At 34.1% G+C, this 24,685-nt stretch overlaps 2 protein-coding genes and 1 pseudogene across 5 annotated transcripts; 2 read left to right on the top strand and 1 right to left on the bottom strand.

Moving 5' to 3' along the window:
- The first annotated feature begins 95 nt into the window (after window positions 1-95).
- LOC105783045 (structural maintenance of chromosomes protein 5) lies at window positions 96-15,838 on the top strand. 4 transcript variants are annotated; one of them, XR_008192834.1, is made up of 30 exons: window positions 99-372; window positions 796-973; window positions 1,050-1,203; window positions 1,748-1,821; window positions 3,452-3,601; window positions 3,680-3,784; window positions 3,855-4,000; window positions 4,458-4,569; window positions 4,676-4,831; window positions 5,425-5,546; window positions 5,639-5,783; window positions 5,866-5,931; window positions 7,180-7,308; window positions 7,398-7,496; window positions 7,620-7,791; window positions 7,863-8,008; window positions 8,209-8,272; window positions 8,366-8,490; window positions 8,656-8,733; window positions 10,005-10,077; window positions 10,686-10,789; window positions 11,532-11,648; window positions 11,720-11,797; window positions 13,093-13,192; window positions 13,270-13,324; window positions 14,310-14,358; window positions 14,451-14,528; window positions 14,622-14,694; window positions 15,286-15,389; window positions 15,494-15,538. XR_008192834.1 is itself a non-coding variant. In XM_012608223.2 (30 exons), the coding sequence occupies exons 1-30, from the start codon at window positions 335-337 to the stop codon at window positions 15,547-15,549; spliced, it is 3,156 nt and encodes a 1,051-aa protein (XP_012463677.1). In that variant the 5' UTR covers window positions 103-334; the 3' UTR covers window positions 15,550-15,838. The 4 variants fall into 4 exon arrangements, 3 of the variants coding, with proteins under 3 accessions (XP_012463679.1, XP_012463677.1, XP_052482577.1); XM_012608223.2 differs by having other exon boundaries at window positions 103-372; window positions 14,441-14,528; window positions 15,494-15,838; XM_052626617.1 differs by lacking the exons at window positions 99-372; window positions 796-973; window positions 1,050-1,203; window positions 1,748-1,821 and having other exon boundaries at window positions 3,461-3,601; window positions 3,687-3,784; window positions 14,441-14,528; window positions 15,494-15,838.
- Window positions 15,839-17,644: 1,806 nt separating this feature from the next.
- Window positions 17,645-18,622, top strand: LOC105783047 (uncharacterized; annotated as a pseudogene).
- A 770-nt stretch (window positions 18,623-19,392) lies between these two features.
- LOC105783046 (hypothetical protein) lies at window positions 19,393-21,349 on the bottom strand. The gene is made up of 4 exons (XM_012608226.2): window positions 21,115-21,349; window positions 20,798-21,010; window positions 20,516-20,731; window positions 19,393-19,874 (listed from the first exon to the last, which is right to left on the bottom strand). The coding sequence occupies exons 1-4, from the start codon at window positions 21,181-21,183 to the stop codon at window positions 19,671-19,673; spliced, it is 702 nt and encodes a 233-aa protein (XP_012463680.1). The 5' UTR covers window positions 21,184-21,349; the 3' UTR covers window positions 19,393-19,670.
- Between the last annotated feature and the right edge of the window lie 3,336 nt (window positions 21,350-24,685).

Consider the following 24,685-nt stretch of genomic DNA (forward strand, 5'->3'; position numbering starts at 1 on the left):
ACAGGTAGCACAGTAAATTTTGCATTTTTTCCCTCTTTCGAGCGCGAGGACGATTAAAAAACATAAAAATTTAACTCTATGACTATTGGCTATGAAAAGGAAAAAAAAAGAACATCTGGTCAGTATAAACTTCCTTCAGCTCGGCTGATCTGTTTCCCGCCATATTTAGCTTCTAGACACACCGTTCGGGAAATTAGGGTTTCTCTAGTTCCATGAACTATTGATCTGATTCAATCATCTTCTACGGTTTCAATTGATTTTTCTTAAGTAAATTCGCATTGCCTGAAGTCACCATTCTAATTGCAGCTGACTGTCGCTGTTTCTTGTTCTTCTAATGGAGGAACCTCGCGTCAAGCGCCCCAAAATTTCAAGGTCATAATGCTCTCACAACTTTTCTTTTATGCTTTTAAGTGTTTTTTTAGTTGCTGTTTTCTTCAGGGGGTCGAAAATTAGGGTTTTTTTGTTTTGAAAAGATTTTTTATAGTGATATTCAGTGTCACAATTGGTTACTGAAAAAAGCGCGGGAAAATGTGGGGGAACGGAGGTTCGGGTTGAGAGAAAAATGAGGACTTGAATTTCGAATTTTGGTTTGTTGGTGATAAGAGGAGATACAGTTAAATATTTTGGATTTTTGCCTTTTTTCTGTCTGTCTGCTTCCCGAGAAAATGTGGGTGGGGGAGAAGGGAAATGCGAGAAAAAAGGGAATTCGGAATTATTTTATTAGTGAATTACTAATTATCATATTTTGAACAATCTATAGGGATAAATTGATTTTTTACTTTTTTTTTTTATCAGGGATGAAGATGACTATTTGCCAGGAAATATCACTGAGATTGAGCTCCATAATTTCATGACCTTCAATCACTTGGTATGCAAACCTGGACCTCGGTTAAACCTTGTCATAGGGCCAAATGGTTCTGGTAAGAGCTCTCTTGTATGTGCTATTGCACTTTGCCTTGGCGGTGAACCTCAGGTTGGTATTCTTTGCTTTATTCTATAGCTTATATTTTGTAGGGTGTTTAAAACTGAGGGTGTTTGACTCTGTACAGCTGCTTGGGAGGGCCACAAGCATTGGTGCATATGTGAAGCGTGGGGAAGATGCGGGATATATTAAGATTTCCTTGAGGGGCTACACTAAGGAAGAGCAGATCGCCATTGTCCGTAAAATTGATACACGCAACAAGTCAGAGTGGTTTTACAATGGTTAGATGTTAAAATTATTGATATGGCTCACTCTCTATAAGAACATTTTTGGTCAATCATGGAATATATATACATTTTATTGTCACGGTTGCATTCGATTGAAAGGGGCTATAAAGTTAACTTTATGAGCTACTTGTGCTTGAATTTCTCAGGTTTCCAGTATATTTTGTGATTTATTGTAATAGAATTTTGCATAGCAAAGAAGCTACTCTTCACTTTTAGTGAATTGGCCTGTAACTGGCCTGAGTGTTTTTAGTTAAATTCAGTTGTTAGTATTTTTTACCTTGTGTATAAGGCGTTCTGATTTTTTTTTTCCTCCAGGACTTCCTATCATCTTGTTTATATATGTTTTTGTGCTGTATTTTTCTTTGTGTATGGTCCCAGTTTCTTATAGATTACTTGCTTGGATATCTCTTTCTCTCTCTGTATAGAAGTTACCTATTGGTGTTATAGGCTTGATTAAGTATTTTTCTTACTATAAAGAAGGAAATTGAGAAAAAAATGTGTGATATGGTTTTACTTACCAATGATTTGTTGATTTCAGGCAAATCTGTGGCCAAAAAAGAGATATTGGAAGTAATTAAAAAATTCAATATCCAAGTCAACAATTTGACGCAAGTGAGTTTTGGATCTTACAGTTTGGAAATTACATGTATCATCTTTCTTAACTCAATTTCATGACTGAATTTGCATATTTGGTGTTTCTGAGTGACATAGCATTTTACAGTGATTTTGTGCTTGTTGTCTACTGAGTTTGTTTTATATGGTACTTGCTTGTCCTAATAGTTCCATATCCAATTTGCCTGTTACATAAATTTCATTTGAGAGACAAGTATAGATATAAATGAAAATTTCTTTTGGAGGTGGTCACTGTAACCATTTTTGTTGCTTCACTCCACTGTTGTCAAGGTGCTTGCCTAGGTTCTAAGGTTTAGATAAAGCATACTGCCTCACAGCTCTTCAGTAAGGTGCTTTTGATCAGGTGGCTGCCTTTTGTGACAAAAGGCACGTAAAAGCGTGCCTTGCGTTTCTTTAGTTATTTATTTTCTTTTCTTTAGCTGATTTTTTATACGTAAATAAAAGGAAAACATAAACTATATATACAAGAATAAGACATTTGGTAAGATGATTCATCAACAATTATTGATTGAAAGAAAGGGAAACTATTGAGTCACAATGGATTGTGACTTAGTTAATTTAGGCAAATCTTGATTTTCGGAAGGCATTATGCAATCTAATGAAACAGTCTCTTAAATAGTTGTTAACAAGATTATATGTTGTATTCCACAGAATTTCCTTTCAAGCTGTATTTCTTTCATACTTTCTGTTTGTTGCTTTTAGCAGTTAAATATTGGCAAGATGCAATACTGAACAGAAAAATCTGGAAATGGGCTGTTGACAGTTATGATTTCTGTTTTTAACCATAAGGACTTTTCCGTGTTTACATTTTAAAATAATATCTTGAAATATAGTAAGGTGTCATTCTCAACAGGGTTGATTCATTGCTTCAATAGTTTGATAAAAAACTTTACAGATAGATAACACTAGAAGAATTCAGGGGAAAGGACCGTCTTACAATCTGTATTTTGCAACATTTGTCAATAAATTCTAGGGTTTTGATATCTATATAGGAGGAAGAGTATGGTCTATATTGCTTCTTTGCTTGAGGTTGTTTTTTAAGGGAAAAACAAGAAGTTGCTGAACATAGAGCCAAATCGAAGACCCATGAGATGTAATATTATTATCTCATGCTGAGTCTACCTGCTAGAGTCTAAAAGAGTTCCATTCTGTTTCCAAAAATCAACATTTTTTAAAGTGGTTTGAGCCTTGGACTTAATGTTCAAGCTAGAGGAGTTCAGCTTTGCACTTTATACATTTGTTTATTATCAGGCTTTAATGAATAGCACCTTCTATATAACATTTGAAGCCTTCAGTCTTAAACACAAATACATATGTCCTTTTTTGCCCTCCCTTGTTTTGCTTTACCATAACGTATTTGTGGTGGATATTAATGGATGCCCAATATCTTTATTCAAATTCTAGCAATATATACTATCAATCTATATTGGTACTTCTAACCTGTTACTTGGCTGGATACAAGTTTATATTTCATGATTGGAACTTGGAAGTAGTTAGTATGTGTCCTGCCTGCAAGTACCTGTGTTTTCTTCTTTCTTTCTCCTTGTATTTGGTTTCTGATATCACTTTATGTCCTTTTTGGGGGTTGGGTGGTTCTTTTCTGGGATAGTTCTTACCACAAGACAGGGTTTGTGAGTTCGCCAAATTAACTCCCATTCAGCTCCTAGAAGAGACTGAAAAAGCAGTTGGTGATCCTCAACTTCCAGTGCAGCATTTTGCCCTTGTAGAAAAAAGCCGTGAACTAAAAAAATATCAAAAAGTGAGTTCGAACTCTATTTTTTTTGGTGTTATTGATTTTGTAATCCAATGTGTTTGAACTTCACCCTATTTGTTTTAGGCTGTAGATAAAATGGGAGAAAGTTTGAAACAGCTGATAGCCCTTAATGCTGAGCAAGAAAAAGATGTTGAGCGTGTTCGCCAAAGAGATGAACTTCTAGAAAAGGTTTGCCTTTTGCTTTTTATTATCTTAGTTGCTCCATAACATACTGAAGCATTTTTGTGGTAAATTTTAGGTTGATTGTATGAAAAAGAAATTGCCTTGGCTGAAGTACGATATGAAGAAAATTGAATACTTGGAAGCCCAAAAGAGGGAAAAAGAAGCAAAAAAGAAGTTGAATGAAGCTGCAAAGATGCTAAATGAATTCAAAGCTCCCATAGAGTATGATGGCTTGGTTATTTTGATTGTATTGATAACTGAAGCACTCATTTCTCTTCCTATGCAAAATATATTGCTCGATAAGTGATATGTCTTATTGTGGATTGCTGTTCACTTCCATGTCTAGACATTATACATTTAACTAAAGCCACATTTCAGCCTTAAAATTATAGGTTTCGGTTTCAATTATTTTCTTCCTCTTAGACAGATTATTATTATTATTATTATTATTATTATCATGATGATTAGTGATTGCTAAATCAACTATATGATCAAAATTTTCTTTTGTTAATAGGACATTCTATATGAAATTATAGCTAAGAAGTCCTTTGAATCTTGATCTTGAAGATTTTCATTTGTATGCTTACATGCTTTTAGCCCTTCCTTTTAGTATCTTTTTTATTGCTATATTTCCTCTAATTATAGTGAGAATATTCAATAAAAAAATTAATGGTTGCAGAAAACAAAAGCAAGAGAAAACGAAGCTGGATGATCAATGTAAACGCATAAGCAATTTCATGAATGAAAATATTAAGAAACGGAATGATCTTCTGCAGAAAGAGAATGAGGCGGTGTGTTGAACTTGCCATAGCCTTTTGCTGTTAGGCTTTCTGTATATAGTTCAATGAGTGATTGAATAATTTATATTGATATAATGAATAAATTCCACACTTTTAGGCAGTGCAAGCGCGGAGTAAATATAAGGAAATCGAAGATTTGAGGAGAGAAGAAGATTGTCGCAAACAAAGTATTATAGAGGCTAAAATGAAACTTGCTGATGCTGAAAGGGATCTTCAGAACTTGCCTGCATATGAGCCTCCTAAGGAGGAAATTGTAAGTCATATTTATTGGCTTTTTGTTATTACTTTTTTGCAACCTCTCAAGTAGCTTGGTACTGCATAAAGTGGTTGTAAACCATGATTTATACATAACAGATGTATAGTTATCTGTTTCTAAAAGATATTAGTCTAAATTGTAGCTACTTCTCTCCCGATGTACCAATCTTCTATTCTAAGTGCAAAATTCAAGCGATATAGTTGGTTTTTTTTTTTGCTTAATTTTGTCTTTTTGCCCTTAATATTTGATTATTTGTGGCGATTGATAATATAGTGAACGTGTTCAAAGTTGATTGTGAAATAAAGAATAAATTGGTATTTACTTTTGGTAAATGGGAAAAATTTCCATGAAGTTGGGAAGATGATCTAATTTTCTTTTTGGGACATTGGTAGTATTAATTTACACTTTCATAGAGCTGAGATTGTTATTCGAAGACAATTGGCCATATATATTGGCTCAGAAGAATTTATTAGGATAGCTCAGCTTAATATTTTTATTTTCTCAAAATATATTGCTGATGTTCATTTGCTGTATACTTTTGGAAATTTTGACATCCTGCCTCTGATGTTTTTCAAACTTCTTTTCATCAGGAGAGATTGAAAAGTCAAATTCTGGAGCTAACTTCTTCTGCTCATCAAATGATGCAGCAGAAGAAGGAGAAGGAAAAATCTCTAGGCCAAATGAAAACAACCCTAAGGAACTGTGTCGATGGGTAATGTTTAAATGGTTCAAGTTCTGTTCGTCTGCTATTAGAAAATATTTGAGTTATTTGTTGAATTTTTTGATATTTTCCAAAATTTGCAGTTTGAAAGATATGGAGAATACAAAAACTAAACTTCTTCATGCTTTAAAGAAATCTGGTGCAGAAAAGATATTTGAAGCTTATCAGTGGGTGGAATTGCATCGCAATGAATTGAACAAGGACGTTTATGGCCCCGTATTGATTGAGGTACGTGTTTCATAATTCAAATTATTGTGTATATTACTAATAATATATCTGTATTCCCTTACTCTGTAAATGCAAAACTTAGGTGAACGTCTCAAATGAGGTCCATGCTAAGTTCTTGGAAGGCCACGTTGCTCATTACATCTGGAAGGTATGCTCTAACATTATGCCTTTATTTTCTAAATTTCCTTTTATATATTTTCTTATATTCAACACTAACAAGCAGAGGTTACAAAATTTCATTGCTCACTTTTTTCATTGTGAGTTTATTTATGTCCAAGCAGAGGCTAAGAATCCCTGTTGCATTTGCAGTTAAATGTGCTTACTTTGTCCTGTATGAGGTTTATTCATGTTGCACACAGTACTTGGCTTTTTACTGTTCAGGGTCCTTGGTTATACAAGGAAGTTGGCTAGAAAATGTTGGTAAAAGATCTGGTAGAAATGATGCTGATTAGTCAAGTAATTCTGCATTAAAACTTTGAGTAATTTAGAACAAACAAGATTGAGATGAACTGTAATCTTTATTCACATCTCCAAACATACTGTATTTTCATGTATGCAAGGGGCTGTAAATTGATGCTTTCTTCCAAATCTTTCCCTAATTGCCAAAATGCAGTATGTAGCTTAGATAAGTTTTGCCTTGTTGAGGTCTGGCTTGCTAAATTTAAGTCGGTTAAACTGAGCTTAAGAGTTTTGAACTTGGCTTGACTCAGTTAAGTGAGCTCTAAGCCAAACATGATCCCCTATTGAACTATTTGTTGAAGCCAAAACAATGGCTTGAAATTCATAAGTTGAAGACTAAAATTTTAACTGTAGCTCATTAGTGCTAAGCCAAACATCATGGGTCAAAATTGCACTTTTCCTAGAATCTGGTTCTGCCCGTGTAGGAGCCCTTCAAAGTTTGGCTTATTTATGGATGCAACCTCCCCTTTGACTTCTCGTCAAGTTTTTTTCTTTGATGAGAAGAACATGGACATAGGAAACACTGGTCTACTGTTTTCAAATTTTGGCCATTAACTAAACTTAATATGAGCACTAGTCTCATTTTGGCCTGTAACAGTATCTTCCAAATTTTGTTTTAAAATAAATAAAACCTGATTGCTCAAGAAAGAAAAATGTTCTTTGGTTTAGAAATGTTGTACCACAGATCCAATGGTCTAGATCCTATTATAGAACTTCCTCTATCTTGTCTTCTTTATTTTCATTATGGGTTATGCGGGTAGAATATCTTTTCTTTGGTCTCCGTACTTGTCTTATGTTTTTGTTTTCATTTTAATCCATAAATTACTACGTTACTTACCTACTCAAAAGATTCAACAGCTACTGTGAGATTTGCACTTACTATTTTATAGGAAATAATGATCTACTATTTGTAATGTTTACTTTTCTTTGATTTCAGTCTTTTATTACTCAAGATTCTGGTGATAGGGATTTTCTTGTAAAGAACCTGCAGCCGTTTGATGTTCCCATTCTAAATTATGTAAGAGAAGAATCTGGTCGGAAAGCACCCCCTGAAATTTCTAAGCAGGTATTTCTTACCAATGGCCCAATTCAGTTTTTTATCCAAGCAGCTCCTAGCAACTTAACATTTGTGTATGTTTTCTTGTAACTGAGCAGATGCATGAACTGGGCATCTATTCCCGGCTCGATCAGGTGTTTGATGCTCCCGCTGCTGTAAAGGATGTTATGTCCTCACAGTTTGGTCTGGAGCATTCAGTACGCCTTGAACTTCCTTGGTCAACATATATATATTTCAACTGAATTTAAAGATGTAATTTTTTAATGTATTTAAACCTTTGATATCTGATCCTTTTTCTTGCTTTCACTTGCTTCTATCAGTATATTGGGTCAGACAAAACTGATAGGAAAGCTGATGATATTGCAAAAGAATTGGGAATTTTAGATTTCTGGACTCCACAAAACCACTATCACTGGTCTGTTTCTAGATATGGTGATAATGAAATGTCAGCAAGAGTAGAACCTGTTCATGATTCACGTCTTCTACTGTGTGGTATTTCCTTACCCTTTCTAGATTGGCCTCAAATTGTAAACTTGTAATTTTCTAAGTTACTTCTTTTAAAGGTTTGGATAGTGGGGAAATTGAAAATATGAGGTCCAGAAAGAATGAGCTTGAAAAGTTAATTGCTGATGCGGAGGAAGGCATAAAATCACTTCAGATTCAGCAAAGGCTGGTTGAAGATGAAGCAGCCAAACTTCAAAAACAGCGGGTATGCTAAAAGAATGGTGTTTACTTTATTTTCTATAAAAGCTTTTAACCAAATGTTCTTTGCTAATACATGAATGTGTTTTTTTGATTTGCTTTATTTTGTGATTTTATATGCATGGTCTGCAATTAATATAAATCTCAAATTAGCATTGTCTTGTGGAGCTTATCTTTCCACATATATCTAATTCATTCTTTCTGCAGGAGGAAATGGTTGAAACTGCAAGAAGGGAAATGAGAAAACGAAAAGATTTGGAAAGCTGTGTTGGTAAGTTCTGCAATTTCATTGGTTGCTGTTGAGAATTTTCTTATTCCTTCTTATCATTTGTTTACAATAATTGTTTATACAAATGCAATGTAGAACAAAGGAAAAGAAAATTAGTATCCTTGGAGAGAAGTGGTGATATAGAAACAGCTGTAGATAAGCTCATTGAGCAAGCTGCAAGATCAAATATAGAGCGGCTTAAACATGCAATTAAAGTTAAGGTAAAGATGCTTTTGAGTACATGTTTTCTGTTGTGTTTGCAGACAATAATTTGAAATTCTGTCTGAAACAAGTTACGCACTGGCATTCACTGTAATGTAGTATATGTGTATTTACTCAGTTCCTTTGTTCTTGTGTTGTTAGTTCTTACTTTTTTGTTTTAATAGGATTTGCTGGTTGAAGCTGTTTCCTGCAAATGGAGTTATGCTGAAAAACATATGGCCTCCATTGAATATGATGCAAAGGTATTATTTGGTGAAATATGCAAGAGTAACTTTCTCCCCTATTGATCTGGTGAAATAACCGTGATAACAATTTCTTTACAATTAATTTTTCATCTGTTACAAAACTGTCGTGTCAAATGTCCATCTATTCATCATCAGTCATCAGAACAAACTACATAAAATTTGCCTTGTTATCGCCATTGGTTGAGCAAATGGCTTCTTTGTATTTACTTACATTTTTTTTTATATTTCTGTTTTTATTTTCATTTTCATTTTTGAATTTTACTACCTCCTAGCCTCTTCTCTTGCCCTGGGTGGTTGGCTGCTGTTCGGCTTCTCGGCTTTCCTTATTTTTTCTTCTTTACCTCTCACCTTCATTTCACTCTTCACCCCCTCACTCTATTGTTTCACTTTCCCAGTTTATCTGTCTAATCACCGGATCTTGTTGATAGGACACCTGGATCAGATGGCTCAATTTGATGCTTCTGGCCTCCTTTGTTTCTTTTTTTCCCTTTTTCTCATTAAAATTTCTATGTTTTTTCTTGTTCACTGTTTCTATATTAGTACTTCGCTGCACTATTTTTTCTCCCTTCCCATTTTCTCTCTCTTTCTCCCTGGGTTTTTTTTAGTCAATAAAAGGGGGTGATTTACATTTTAGGTCACTTAATTTAGCATCAACTTTCTTGTAGATCACAAACCTTTAATTTTCTCAAATTACATCACTGAACTTCTGTTATTAACAAATTAAGTCACTTATGCTAATTATGTTAGATAATTCTTATGGAAAACTTGGCTCAAAATGCATACATGGGGTCAATATGAAATCCCAAAGTTGATTCTATTTAGAAAATAAGTCAAGTATGCATGCTAAGACAGCTTTCATATTAAAATTATTTAATGGAATTGGCGTTAGTATCTAATTTTTTAATAATAGAAGCTCTCTGATATAAATTGATGAAATTGAAGTTTTGTGACTTGCATGAAAAATTGATGCTAAGTTTAGTAACATAGAATGTAAATTACCCTGATGGAAAGCTGTCTGGATTTCTGCCTATTTACATGTGGCATTTGTGGAGTTGATATGGAAATTTGTCTGGTGTCTAATGTCTGTTTCACATCAGCACTATTACAAAATTTTGACCAAAAATTTTGAATTCCCTTCTTTCCTTTTTCATGGATGGGAATGGAACTTTCTTTAGGGATCAGAGAATGCTGGCATAAGTTATTGACTACATAATTTTGTATTTCTAATTCGTCAATCCCTGGTTTTTGTTGGTCTTGCAATGTTATAGATTATAGACTCGGAAGTCAATCTCAAGGAGCAAGAGAAGTTTGCTTACCAGGCATCAGTGAATTTACAGAATTGTGAGTTATTTGTTTCCTTTTTCTTTCTTTAAATGTAATTTTAGGTTCATCTCTTGATGGAAAGCTGGCAAGGTGGATTGCATTATGGCTTGCCTTGTGCATTTAATATGCAGAACATTCTTACTCTCATCTTGCCAAAAGAAAGAACATTCTTATTCTCTAGAGTTCATAGTTTCTGGAAATAGTTCCAGGTTCATTTGTTGCCACAAATTTAATATTCAGAATTTTTTTGCTTCATATTTTTGTAAAATATTTTACATAAATGCATTTCTTTGCTAGGTTAATGCTAATGTAAATGTTTAAGGGATGGATACTTTGGGTGGAGTATATAATTTTTTCAATTGATTGGATTTCAGTGTGTCCCTTGAAGTAGGCAAATCCTTAGTTTCTTTTCTCAGATATAAGCAAAATCTCTTTATGATTGAACTCTTTGTACTTTTTTGTTTATTTATATAGCCTAACGTGAATGTTGTTGACTGAAAAAAAAAACAATGATTTACTTATTTACTAAACTAGGATATACTGGAATGATGATTACCTGGAATTCTTTTGTGTGTGAAATATTGTTTTCCAAAAAACTTACTTTTTCCAATTTTCTTCTTGATTAGGTCAACAAGATGTAAAGGATTATTCTCAACAACTGTTGGCTGCCAAGAGAAATGCTGAATCAATTGCCATCATTACTTCTGAACTTGAAAGGTTATTTCTTCAGGTTTGTTTCTGTTTTGGGTTGAAGCAGAACCATGAAAATTTATTATTCCTTCGAATTTGTTATGAGCACCTATTTTCCAGGTTTACAATTTTGGATGAGTAAAACTTCATTCATCTACAGTGCTAAATTCTTCACAAATTCACTATTGTGATTCCAGACTAGTATGGATTGAATCCACAGAAAAGCAATTCTGCTGGACAATTAATCAATAAATTTGATTCAATCCCAGAAGAGATTATATATATATATTTGAAACTGATCACCGGAGAGTACGGGCTAACATCAATAAGTTCGGACTCAATCCCAGGAGAGAGTATATATATATATATTTGAAGCTGATCACTGGAGACTGGAGAGTACAGGCTAACTAATAGACTATAGTGCATGTGTAATTGGTCCTTATAATTTTTTATGAGCATCAAGGTTTGTTGCCACAAATTGGGGCTGAAATTTGCAGTCAGTGAATATGCTTTCTTCTTGTTGTTCAGTTATGAGATTAGATAACAAGTTTCATTTTTCTTCCTTGGGTAGTTTTGATTTCACAGTTTTCTCACTTTATTTTAAAATAGGAATATAAATCATCTAGATTCTTCCTTTTTGTTCAAAGGTAATATTAATATATGTGAAATGTTTATTTCAAAAATCTCTTCTAGAACACTAGTTTGTTTCATCAGTTCAACTTGAATTGGTTGAGCTTTTTTGTTCTCCGGACATTTATTAATTCTTCCTAGTTTACCTGAAGATGCCAACTACAATTGAGGAATTGGAGGCTGCTATACAAGACAACATTTCTCAAGCCAATTCTATTGTTTTCCTAAACCAGAACATACTACAGGAATATGAAGATCGTAGACGTCAGGTATTTTTGTGTCATCTTCGTTTTTTCTTTGGTATGTTACTAAAATCTCATCTGTAGTGCATATATCACAGATAGAAACCATTTCTGCGAAACTGGAGACGGATAGCAAGGAACTACAAAGGTGCTTAGCTGAGATACATACTCTGAAGGTGAGAGAAGTCATCTTATGTTCTTGTTGTAACTATGAAACGTTGTGGCATTATGAAAATTGATGATATTACTGCCTGCTGTTTGTGGTAATAATTACTATGTTTGTGTGATGCATGTGAAAAGTACATGCATTATTTGGAAAAGGGACTTTGCAGTTGTCTCTTTATAACATGTTTACCTCCTCTTTCCAACTGCTCCTTCTCCTGCTTGTGGTTTTTAATTTTGGCATAATATCCCATTTGTCTCCTAAATTAAGGAAATTCTTCAAGGTACCGACCTTATGTGGTGCATGTGCTAAGACAGATGTTCAATGTAGTACCCAAACTTCCATTCTGTCTATCAATGTGTCCTAATGTGTCTAGTGGCATGCCAATTGGTCAATTGATGTGCCATGTGGCCAAGTAAATTCCACCTCATCTTGTGAAATGATGATTAGAATAGGTGCATGATGGCCTTTTTCTCGGGGGTGTTGGAAATTCTCTTCTTTCTTACATTGCAGTTTCTCTTTCTTCTTCATCTGAGTTTTCTTTTAAGTTAATATAATTTGCGACCCCTAAACTTGGCTACTAGGTCCATATTGGTACTTGTATCTTTTCTAGTCCACTTTGGTACCTTAACTTGGCAAATAGGTCAAGGTTTGATGACGTGGAACTCTGAGATTATACCATCTCATCACTTTGATATTGTGCCACATTATCAAGCTTTTACGTTTCCCAAGTTCAGAGACCAAAATGGACCTAGTTGTCAAGTTTAGGTGCTAAAGTGGACAAAAAAAAGTACAAGTACCAAAGTGGATCTAGTTGCCAAGTTCAGGGGCCAGAGATTACATTAACACTTTTTCTTTATGGAGGAGTTGCCTTTTTTCTACTTTTATTTCCTTGAATTCTACTTTTAGCTAAGAGAGATTGATATGATCATTTGATAATTATTATTTTGTTTCAACTTTTTCCCCTTAAAAACATGGTTTTTAGTGATTAACATAATATTTTTCAAATGTCACATTCATTATTGCCATATTATATTTTTCGCGAGTCATTTAACAGCTTGCTGTTGAAACTTCAATATGGTTGTACTGTTTCCTATTAACTTAAGCTCTTAGGTAACTTGTCATATAAGCTTTTGGAGGCTTATTATTTTTTCTGTTGACTACTCCTATTTGAATCACTCTGTTGACTACTCGTTCCTCTCTGGATTTTATAACAGTTTGGTGCCTGTGGCATTGTTTCTATTTATTACAGATATTGGTCTCAATTTTGTTTAATACCTCAATAAATCTTGTAACTGTTACATGCAGGGAAGTTGGCTTCCAACATTGAGAAATCTTGTTAGCCAGATAAATGAAACTTTCAGTCGTAACTTCCAAGAGATGGCAGTTGCAGGAGAAGTTTCACTGGGTATCATATATTATTACCTTTTAGAGTTCACTACATGCTATCTGTGGTTTCCTATTCTGATTAATGTTTTCTTTCAGATGAGCATGACACCGATTTTGATCAATTTGGGATACTTGTAAAAGTGAAGTTCAGGTGGGTTTCTGAACTTGTTATTACGTCACCAATATGACAGAATCTTTGGTATGGGGTTTATGCATTTTGAAATAAAACATCACATTTGTCTGTTTTTCAGTTTTGGAGTGATGTGTGGGATATGTTTGCTATGTGGGATCAATTACAATTTGCAAAAGTCTTTTCAATGTAAAAGCTTAATGTTCAATGGGAGATCTTTGCTCTATTAAAAGACTGTATGCAGTCGATAAATATCATTATATTAATGGATGATACCATTTGTTATTCATGTTCCGGTTTTAAAATAGCTGAATCAGATATTGCCTTAAAGGTTAATATTTGAACATTAAGGCACTGAGATTAGTGTTTTGAATGTTAAATGTTGGCCTTTTTGTTTTCCTGCTTGGAATCCATTCGCCAATAAACACTTCTCATCAAGGTCACTATATTGCTTAAAAATCTTAGATGCTTTCCTGAGTGGTAGCAATGATACTAACTTGATAATTCCTGATCTAAATTTCTCATCGCCTATCATATAAATGCAACTCTAGTGTGATTTATCATATTAAAGTAATATAATGGACATTTTCTATTGAATGTGATTCCACTATTATATTCATATGCTATTGATCACTTTTTTGGCAGTTGGACTGGAATAAATGAAAACAGAATAGCTATAGTATTATGCTTGCTCATTCATAAAATATTTAAACCATGCCCTTTATGGTGTATATCTTTATCAAACACCTGTCTTTAGACCAATTCCGTATATATCTTTCTTAATAATTTGTTAGCTGAGAGAAGCACTCTTTATGTTTTATTTATTTGTCTAGGACTAGTGTAAGTTATATGCCCTGGGTGTCACTTCACTACATTTTGTTATATGATATACAATGATTCCAAGACTATGTTTGCCTTTAAAACTGAAGAATTTCTTATGTGATTTATGTTTCTGCACGGTTAATACTATTAAATCTTGATTTGTTTTTTTGGTGTTGTCCATCAGGCAAGCAGGTCAACTTCAAGTTCTCAGTGCTCACCATCAATCCGGAGGGGTATTTCAATCAAATTCTGTAATTCATGAATCAATTTGGAATAGCATTTTTTTTGCTGCAATTTTGAGTTTCCTCTTTGTAGGAACGTTCAGTTTCAACGATTCTTTATCTTGTTTCTCTTCAAGATCTCGCTAATTGTCCCTTTAGGGTGGTTGATGAGATTAACCAAGGTAAGCCTGAATCAACTTCTACACACCATGTTACTGATACGTGTTGCATAAAAATCCTCATTGATTATTCTTCTGTCTTCTTCCTTGTCCCAGGAATGGACCCCATTAATGAAAGAAAGATGTTTCAGCAATTAGTACAGGCTGCCAGCCAACCGAACACCCCACAGTAAGCATGAACATAAGCAGGAGATGCTGTTTTCTTTTTAAACTCTGTAGTTTATTGACCTTGATTTGGCTAATGGTTAAAACTTGCTGCTGTGGTATAAATTTAGTTGTCATTGAAAAGTTACTGCTATACGTACTTTGCACCTTTTTTTTTCTTCTGTAAACTAGGGTTTAGGGTTTATGCTGAGCATCAGTATAGATAACAAAAACGAAGATAATCGGATTAGGCTGGGAAGTAAATGTTCAAAACAGATGATAAGTGAGTGTTAAGTTGCTTCTCCTATTTAAAAAACAACAACCTAAAACTGGCCTTAATTGATAAGGATTTTGATGTTGTGGACCAAATCAACTAGTTTGGCTTAATGATTGATAGAGGTGAGGCTGATTAAAATAGGTTCATATATGTATATTTAAAGTCAAGCTTCATGTTCCAAAATTTAGTAGTAGCTGTTGATATGCCAATTATCTTTCTCTTGTACACAGTGCTAGTTGCTGTTGATTCTAAATTTATGAACAATGTGATGTTTTTTTTTACAGTTTGGTAAAAGCGTGTTTTGTTGTAGATTGAAGTTTGTTTTAAACATTGTGGCAGGTGTTTCCTACTTACACCGAAGTTGCTACCAGATCTGGAATACAGCGAGGCATGTAGCATTCTGAATATAATGAACGGTCCTTGGATTGAGGAACCCTCTAAAGGTTAGACACCCACGGTTGCCATTGTGTGGTTTCAAATAGTAGTAGGATACAAATTTTTGTTAAGAGAACTCATACATATGTCTACATGTGTTGTTGTAATTCAGTATGGAGAAATGGAGACTGCTGGAGCACCATTGCAGGGTTAGCAGAAACACGTTGATGATGAAACATCATCCCCGCTGAGGATGTATAGGACAGAGAGGAGAGAAGATGACAATCAATTGTTGAGGATATATAGTTAAAATGAAAATGAGGTTTTGTATTGTAATTGGCAGCTTTTTGGGAAAACATATCAGCTTCATTGTGTGGGTTTTTGGTCCGTGTAAAGATGGTTAGAATCATGAAGTAGGTGTATGATTTTTTATTATTTGTAATGCGCCAAACTTGATTCAGGTGTAAAGATGGTTTTTTTTGTTCTTTCTGAGAAATATCTTGTTATTTTTCCCTTTCTCAACTTGTTTAATTGTGTGAGGCTGTTAGTGAAGATTTTCTGGTTAAGGGCATTCTGGATGTTTAAACTGCTCCAAGTAAACAAAATGTGAATGCAAGCACATTTTCCTTTTAGAATGAACATTTCCAAATCTGATATCTCCAGTGCTACCTTTTGAATAGAGATTATCTTATTAAATGGCTGGGAATATTCTTGCCATAACAAAAAGAAAAAAGTAGAAAGAATTTTTTTCTAACTTATACTTAGTAAATTAATTGCTTCACTGTCCAAGATGGTAGGATGTGATTACTAATTGTTTTAAAGATGATAATACCATGCTAATTAGAAAAAGGTGGGCTGTTTAAGTATTTGCTGCTTCCTGTATTAGAAATCAACAGTCTGTAGGACTTCGCAGTATGATGATTGATATATTTACGTTTCTTGTAGCTGCACGTGATTTGATAATGCTCTTAAATTGACCAATCATTGTCAGCAATTGGTCAATATTTGTAATGGTTTTGTTGAATTAAAGATCTAATTGCTTGATACATTTAGGGCAAAGCTACATCGGGCAAATGTGAATTTTCTTTCTGAACCTATTGAAGATGGGACAACTGGAGCAGTGATAGTTCTTACAATTCCAGATGCTCAGCGCACGATGCTTGCTTATCAGGTTAGATGAAGCTACAGATGTCATTACAAGTTGCCTAAAGTTGAAGCTATAGTGTTATTTCCTACTTCTTGCAGTTCAATCGTTATTTATTCTCTGTTAAAGTCTGCACGCACAGTCCTCGCAACTGATGTTGCAGACTTGCATGCATGCATAATCACTGCTTCATTTTCATTGTTAAAAAAATATGATGCTGCATAAAAACCGAATTCCCCTTAAGTATGGAGAAATTGAATAAAAACCGGAACCAGGATCTACTTTTTGTTTCATTATTTGTTTGCTTGTTGCTGTTCTATTGACATCATCTCAGGGACGATGAACTTGTTCAGCCACTTTAATCCATGCACTTTATAATAAATGGAAAATTCTTACCATGATTAAAAAAATCCATGAAGGAAAACCTGTTTAAAAATGAACAACATAGTTACTTGTAGCTTTCTTTAATGTTTTAGTACCTGGAAAATAAGTAAAACATGAATGAAGCCTTAGCCCATAAAACATAATAATCTTACAAATAAAATTTTATGTTCGAGCAAACTCCTTTTCATGCTACAACGCTTTACGCTAAATTATTTTGTACATTTGCGCATCTTGTGCAAATGTTCTTAAAAGTAACATCCTGCCTCGAACTCTCTGATGTCTAAGTTTCATTAGAGCATGTGTATGTTCCGGGAAGGGAATGGCATGATATCCTAATATATGTCTTCATCTTGTTATTTCAGTACATCATCGACTATTAATTATGATTCTTGCTTGGCTAATGTAGTCTCCTAGACAAATATATTTGTGATTAAGGGCTATTTATTTGAACTTCCTAATACCATCAGAACCATTATCAAGGCTTGTGAAGAAGCTAGCAGGGGTGGCGCACTTGTAGCAGTCACAGCATCAGATGTCTGCTGCATCGAGTGACATTATGATGATTTCTGATAAGTTTGTTACCAAATTTGGTCAACCCTATTATTGGCTTTTCGTGCTTGTCTTTGGAATGTGTTCATATACTTCAGAAAAAACAAATCCGAAAATGTTGTACATTAAGCACATTGTGGTAAAACAGTTATTCGAAGCTTTTCATTTAGGATGCTAAACCCTTCAATCCCCCCTCCAAGGTTGAACGTAGTGTATACAGTCATAACTCAGCTATATAATTCAAGGATGGCTAATATATTTGAACTTGTCTTTACCGGAAAGGGTTTTTGTCTAGATGAAAAAGATTCACTTGTTCTTCGCGTCACTAGGTTCTAGGAGAAGCTATTTACGGTGCTAGAAGAGTACTAAAACATTCTTGAGAAATATAAAAAACCTTGAGCTCACTACAATTCATGTTCTGTGGGAATAAATATTTTCATTAAGTTCTCAAATATTAATTGTTTTGCCTTTTTATGTTCAGGGAAATTGCTGGCAATTACGTGGATTTTCTGTGAGAGCTTTATGGCATTGTTCCTCAAAAGAAAGCTCTGTTTCAGCAACAACTCAGCCACTTTGTTCCCTTGGTCTCTGTTACAGATGGACGTAGAGGATCTTACTTGGGTGTAAAAGGAGAAGCTGTATATATTCCTCCTCCATGTGTACCGGTGGACACTGGTGCCGGTGATGCATTTGCATCTACTATTTTGTATGGTTACGAAGTGTCTCGGAATTGAAAGTCATGGGTACATTAGCAGCTAGGATTGCAGCCACAGATGTTGGGCAACAGGGGACTCGACTTAGTGTTCAGGATGCCGTTGATTTTGCCGAGTCATTTGCATTCAACTTCGGAAGTTCTAGTGTAAGGTCAGATGTAGGTTCAGGTCATATTCCTAGCTTATGACATATTTTCCTTGAGGCCGCATGTTAATTTCTCCGTTCTTATATTTTCCATAGCTTGTAACCTTGGATCTTGTCCGCTATGTTGTTTTAACGCTTCATTTTTCTTGAAGTATCTATCTCTGACAGTCATGCCCATCGGCATGGGTGATCTTCCAAAGATCCTTGGAGAATCTTGAGAAAAATTGAAGACAATTGTGTCGGTAACCTATTACGGGTTCCAAGTAACATAGATTGTCCCTGCAAACATTGCTGGCAGCAATTTGTGTTGCCATTGATTCAAATTTGATCACTATTCCAATGTCATGCAGTATCAATATCATGAAATTACGTCTCGTGTTCTCTTTCAGCTGTGCCTATCTTTCATCTGGCCAGAGCAAATACAAGGATCAATATTCAATTGTAAATGGGAACACATCAAGGCCTTGGAATGGAACTATGCTTCTAGGACTCCACTCCTGCACTTGGAAAGACTTACCAAATTAAATAGGACTACTGTCTATTAAGGAAAATAAAAAAGTCAATACATTTTCTTTTCATTACAACAATATATTATGATTGGTCTTTCCATTTCATGGTCTAAGTTACAATTATTTTTCTTAAAAACTCTTTCCACCTATCAACCATTATTAAAGGCTTACCTCATTTTTTTAGGTTTAAACTCTGCAATTCCTACTTAGTAATACTTCAACTTTTCTTTATCCAAGTTTACTTGAGGCTTGAATTTTTGTTCAAATTAATTTTTCTTTAAAAACCGAAAATTCAAACCTTAATGTAAGAACAATTGTTAAGTTCAAACGTCAATATGAGAACAATTGCTAAATTGAGAATTCACTTTAGACAAATACACTTCAAATATTAACAAAATCATATTGTCTTATATTTATCACATACCCTTCTGTAAATTAAATATTTAATCCTCCCATAACTTGGAAAGTGAATTGGTATAAAATTTAGAGTTGAATCAATAATTTTATAACCCCTTCTCCCACTAAAACATCATTTAAAATACTTAATTTCACAGGATAAAATTGAAATTACTATAGAGATTCACCCCCTAAATAACTTCATTTAAAAAATTTAAATTTAAATTCTAGTATTATCAACTCTGCTTCATCTTAATATAAAATTATATACAAATATGAATACAGTATCAAAAGGCTGCACATCAACCTACTCATCTTAAAACTTTTCCCCTTATTTATCTTCACTATTTCCCTTTTTTCTTGTATGTGTGATTGGGATTCCAACACCGGCCTCAAAACACAAAGGCTCAGACGTCGACATTACTTCCTATATCTTTTCTCTTTTCTGTAAAATGTATATACACAATACTATAACAAAGAGTTTTGACTATAAGATTTATACTACTATCCTATAATGAGCCTCCCATAGGAGCTCGATGAGGTACTCCCTTCCTCCTCCTGGCCGTAGGTGGCGGCGTCGATGGCGTGAAGCTTTGCTGTATGTTCTGTATACCCTCAATGCTAACACTTATGTTTAGCGACACACCTTCTGAGTACTCCATTTCTGTGGATAATTTTCCTTTCTTAATCAACTTCTTCGATGTCCCAACCACCTGAATTAACCCAAATAAGATAATATTATTATAGGAAAAATAATCATCTCGGTCCTAAATAGTAAAATGAACATAAAAATTAATTAAAAACTCAAGACAAAAAGGGTTGATATAAAATTTTAAACATCAAAATTAAACAAACATTTAGTTTAAAAATTAAAATTTGAAGGCTACAAAAGGGTCATGTACAAATTTATCTATTCTATTTTTATTTATGATTTGACCTAAATTTACCAGAAACTTGGACCATATGCTTCATCAATTTCTAGTAAAATTAACATGGAACAAGTTATTAAATGGAATGGATAGCGAATCTACTTCAAATATCAAGTTAGAAAGACATTTGAGAGTTTTGATACCCTCAGATATTTGTAATATCTGATGAAATAGACAAAGCAAGCTTCATTTTCATCACCACATTCTCAAATAGAAGAATCAGATAATGTGGATTTTTAACAATAGCCATAAAAATGTTAAGGCAGGAAGAAGATGAATGGAAATATTTAGGGTAAAAAAGATTCATAAAAATCCAATTTGTATACATATATTATCAAATGCATTGCAACCACATGATGGGACACAAGTTGTCCAGTTATATGTTCATTGATTTTGTTTTTGAAAAGAAAAAGAATAAAGGGTACCTTGCAACCAAGAGAGCAGAAGGTGAAGGAATCAAGGAGGCTGCGGTGGCAGACATGGCAGGTATTCGTAACACCTTTGCCCAACCTAGGCTGTGGTCTTTCATTCAAGAACACTATCCGGGCACTGTTTATTATATATGTTTGAATCCCTGTTATGTCTATCAGTTTCTGAATCTCTGAAACCCTTATCACATCATGGTACGATGATCTCCTTATCTGCAACATTCCCCACATTTATTCACTCTACCTTTACAAATTAATACAAGTTTTAATGATTTATACCTGAATGGTTCTATGGTCCTTGTGATAAGCAAGGCAAAGTGAACAAAGCGCTCCATTCATGCATTCCAAGCAATACATGTTGCATTCACTCTTATGAGCATCTGGGTGCAGCTTGCATTGACCAAAAAAGCTTGTTTGAAGCAGTGGTCTCAGCCATGGCGGCCACTTCATATCCTCATCCTCATCATCTTCATCATCTGGTCCTCCTCCTCCCTAAATTATACATAACCCAAATTTATTTCATCATCAGCTTCTGTATACAATCAAATACTATTCAATAATAGATAATCAATATCCAACAAGGCTGGCGGCCTAACCATGATTCTTCTGCTTTTTGGTCTGATTTCTCTAACGCTACTTGTTTCTTCTTGGTCGATATTTATCATCTAGAGCTAAACAGAAATTTTCTAGGAAAACTTTTTTTTTTCCAAGAAAAAAGAGAAGTCGGTCAGTTTGAAGTGGTGAGTGGTAGATGGGGTAATGGGAGACGCTTATCTTGAGCTTAAAAGTCTTCCAATCGAATCTCTATCCCAACCTAAACCAATAAACCCAAAAATAATATTATTTAAGATGCGTTTGTTTGAAGGAAGTTCACTAGATTCTTTAATTTTATTTACTTGGACAGAAAAGATTGAGGGTTGGCAAGTTGGAAGCCATGACGTGTGGTGGCTTCCAACGTTAGACGTTTGGAAGTGAGAGATTTAGACATGTAAGAGAAAAAGTAATGAATCATCCAAAATACAAGGAGATTGAAAAGGCCATGTGTTGGACATATTTTTAATACTATGGCATGGTGATAGAGTCTAATTGTTGCCAGTTCTAGTAAATACCTTTGCGGAGAGGACAAATGTATCTCAATCGTGTAAAAGCCGTCATATTTGGTTTGTCGGTTTTAATAGAATTATCAAAAGTCTCGGAAACCCAGTTTGCCGATTCCGAGACTTTATGGTAGGCTGAAACCATCATCGCACCATCAAATCAGACAACATAAGAAACAATGGATACACAACGCAAGTATTGTTTTTAATTGGGTTAGTAGTCAAATTGGTTATATGGTTGATTTTTGATCAATTTGGTTTAAATAAAAAATTATTTAAAATAAAAATTATTAAAAAAATTATTGTTAAAGCTTATGTGACTCAAGTCTTTGTTAAAAAAATAAATATAATGATAAAATAAGAGTACTTATGGGGGCGAGAGGCCAAAGCCTGCCACAGATACCAATTAAGTATAAAATTGGATTGGGGTTGTGACCGAGGGTGTGGGGGTCGGAGGCCCTCACGGCATGGATCATACCGCACAAGTAGAATCCGTATAGAACTACACTTATTCTATTTGACAAAATAGAATAGAGTTTTTCAACCTTTAAATAGATATAGCCAAAACTCCTCTTGTATCATTCAGTTTTTAACATTAGTGAATTTCTCCTCCTTTACTTGTGATTTTCCCTCGAAAGGGTTTCTACGTAAAATCTGTGTGTTTTTATTTTTCTTTTCTTATTGCTTTGCAATTGTTCTATTGTCATTATCGACGTCTATTATAACAATTACAAAAATCAATTTAACTTTTTTTTTGGCTCAACTGGTTTGTATCGGTTTGTGAGTTAATTAAATACCTCTCATCGGATTGATACTTTGATTGATTTTCAATCTAACCGGTTCAACTAACCGATCCAATCCGATTTTGACAATATTGCTTTTTGAGAATCACATTGTGAAAGAAAATTCATTTTACTTTATTGTAGGTTTTACTCATGTTTAATTTCAGTGTAAAACCCTTATTCAGACCATTCTTTGAACCCATAGAGTAGTTATTGAACTTGTAAGCAACAATGACATTACATGTAATCATCTTACCCAAAACAAAGTACCACTCTGATGTGACTGATGCAATAGGTAAGACACTTTTAAGCCTACTAATAGAGCTTTAAAGATGATTTTATAATGAACTGAGTAAAGACTAATGGATCGAAATCTAAATTCGATCATGTTTTTTTGGATAGTAGGGAATTCAATGTGAAGGTATTACTCATCTCATGAACAATGCAATCATTCACTACTTTAATGATATCTTACGATATTTGACCATTCTAAGACTTGAAGATATTTTTAAAATAGTTAAGCATAATGTTATAGACCCATACCTTCTCTTCTACCAAATTATCAAGTTCATCCTCCAAAGTCATGATCCAATTCTAATTATGTCTTCTACTAGATTGAGCATAGAAAAAAAATAGTGTTTTTATCCCCATCTAGGAACCTCAACACCCTCGATCTCTATTTTTAGTGCATCTCATCCTTGTCAAGAAGGCAATTAAGCTTAATCTAGGATTCTCGTAGCAATTAGATATTAGCCTCAATCAATTCATGACTATCTGTCAAAGATGCCACCTTACTAGTAAAATCCTTAATACATCTCTTTACATCCTCAAATTTCCCCATTTGTCGAACCTTTAGATCTCACCAACTTTATGTATCCACTGTCGGTCATTCTTCATAGTACACCACATATTTGTCTCATTAGTTTCATAGTTATTCTCTCTAAGCTAACATGCCTTAAATTTAAAAGGATTTTTTGGCTCCCCGTTTCTCGAGCCCCTAACCCTTCAAGTTCCAAAAAGAAATTGAACAATGAGTAGAAACTACTTATGGAAACACCTCAATTTTCAAATACATAGACATCTTCGCTTAATCCCTATTAGAAACACACCGATCCAACCTTTCTTTAACAACAATTTAAGCATCCTGATTATTTAACTATGTAAATGAACCTTCATCAGAACGTAGATAAAAAAAACTCCCATCTTATCTAAAGCCTTCTTAAATTCGATGATACCATCCTAGACTCCTATCCCATGCTTCTCAATATCTAACAAAATCTCATTAAAATCTCCACACATGTACCAAGAAAACATGGTTATACTTTATAAGGAGTGAAAAAGTGCACATAATTCATGTTGGCACTCGTTATCAGTAATTTCATATGTTAGAATTGAGTGACCCGAATCCTTATGAAAATAAAATACAGTGGTAAAATAAAATAAAAGTAAAATCCATATAGAACTACACTTCTTTTATTTTAGAATAAGGTTTTTCAACCTTATTACACTTCATCTATTTGATATTGATTAGAATAAGGTGTTTCAACCTTACTACACTTGTAACACCCCTAACCCGTATCCGTCGCCAGAATAGGGTTACGGAGTATTACCATAAAAACATAACTTTAAATCAAACATTTCATATATCAACATAATCATAGCATAAATCATTCATATACCTGCATATCGTCCCTTATTCAAGCCCTCGAGGCCTTAGAAACACTTTGGAAACAATTCGGGACTAAATAAAAAACATTTGGAACATTGAGGAAAAAATTATACATGCCAGTATCATCAACTAACTAACATCAACTAGCATCAACTAGCATCAAATGATACCAAAACAAGATATACATGCCAAAATGACACAAGCCAACCAACTAACATTAAATGGTACCAAAACAAGATATACATGCCAATATCATCAACTAGCATTCGATTAGCTACATACACAAGTCCACCTATACATGCCATTATAACCTTGACCAACACATCGAAACTACTGATATAATCGTTATATAGTGTGATAGATCCCCGACGATCTTCCAAACCGATCGAGCTTTTGATAATATATAAAGTAAAAGAAAGATAACTGCGTAAGCATTGAATGCTTAGTAAGCTCGTATAAACTTTGAACATAATATTCCATTTCAAATATGAACCTTATAAGACAAATATAAAGCTATACCAATGCCACAAGATTTATCAAACTATATAACCATCAACATCGCTTATATTTTTCCTTCCTAACATAATAGGATTATAAGACATATTATACAATCATTAAC

The sequence above is a fragment of the Gossypium raimondii genome, chromosome 13 (genome assembly GCF_025698545.1).
Source record: "Gossypium raimondii isolate GPD5lz chromosome 13, ASM2569854v1, whole genome shotgun sequence".
Taxonomy (NCBI): Eukaryota; Viridiplantae; Streptophyta; class Magnoliopsida; order Malvales; family Malvaceae; genus Gossypium; species Gossypium raimondii.

Bases quoted from the DNA above. Each gene is read 5' to 3' on its own strand.
- LOC105783046 (XM_012608226.2), bottom strand. From the start codon at position 21,183: ATGATAAATATCGACCAAGAAGAAACAAGTAGCGTTAGAGAAATCAGA. The intron at 20,732-20,797 runs GTATAAATCATT...GGAATGTTGCAG, and splicing joins AGGACCATAGAACCATTCAG to ATAAGGAGATCATCGTACCA. The intron at 19,875-20,515 runs GTACCCTTTATT...GGGTTAATTCAG, and splicing joins TCTGCTCTCTTGGTTGCAAG to GTGGTTGGGACATCGAAGAA.
- LOC105783045 (XM_012608223.2), top strand. From the start codon at position 335: ATGGAGGAACCTCGCGTCAAGCGCCCCAAAATTTCAAG. The intron at 3,602-3,679 runs GTGAGTTCGAAC...TATTTGTTTTAG, and splicing joins AACTAAAAAAATATCAAAAA to GCTGTAGATAAAATGGGAGA. The intron at 5,547-5,638 runs GTAATGTTTAAA...CAAAATTTGCAG, and splicing joins CTAAGGAACTGTGTCGATGG to TTTGAAAGATATGGAGAATA.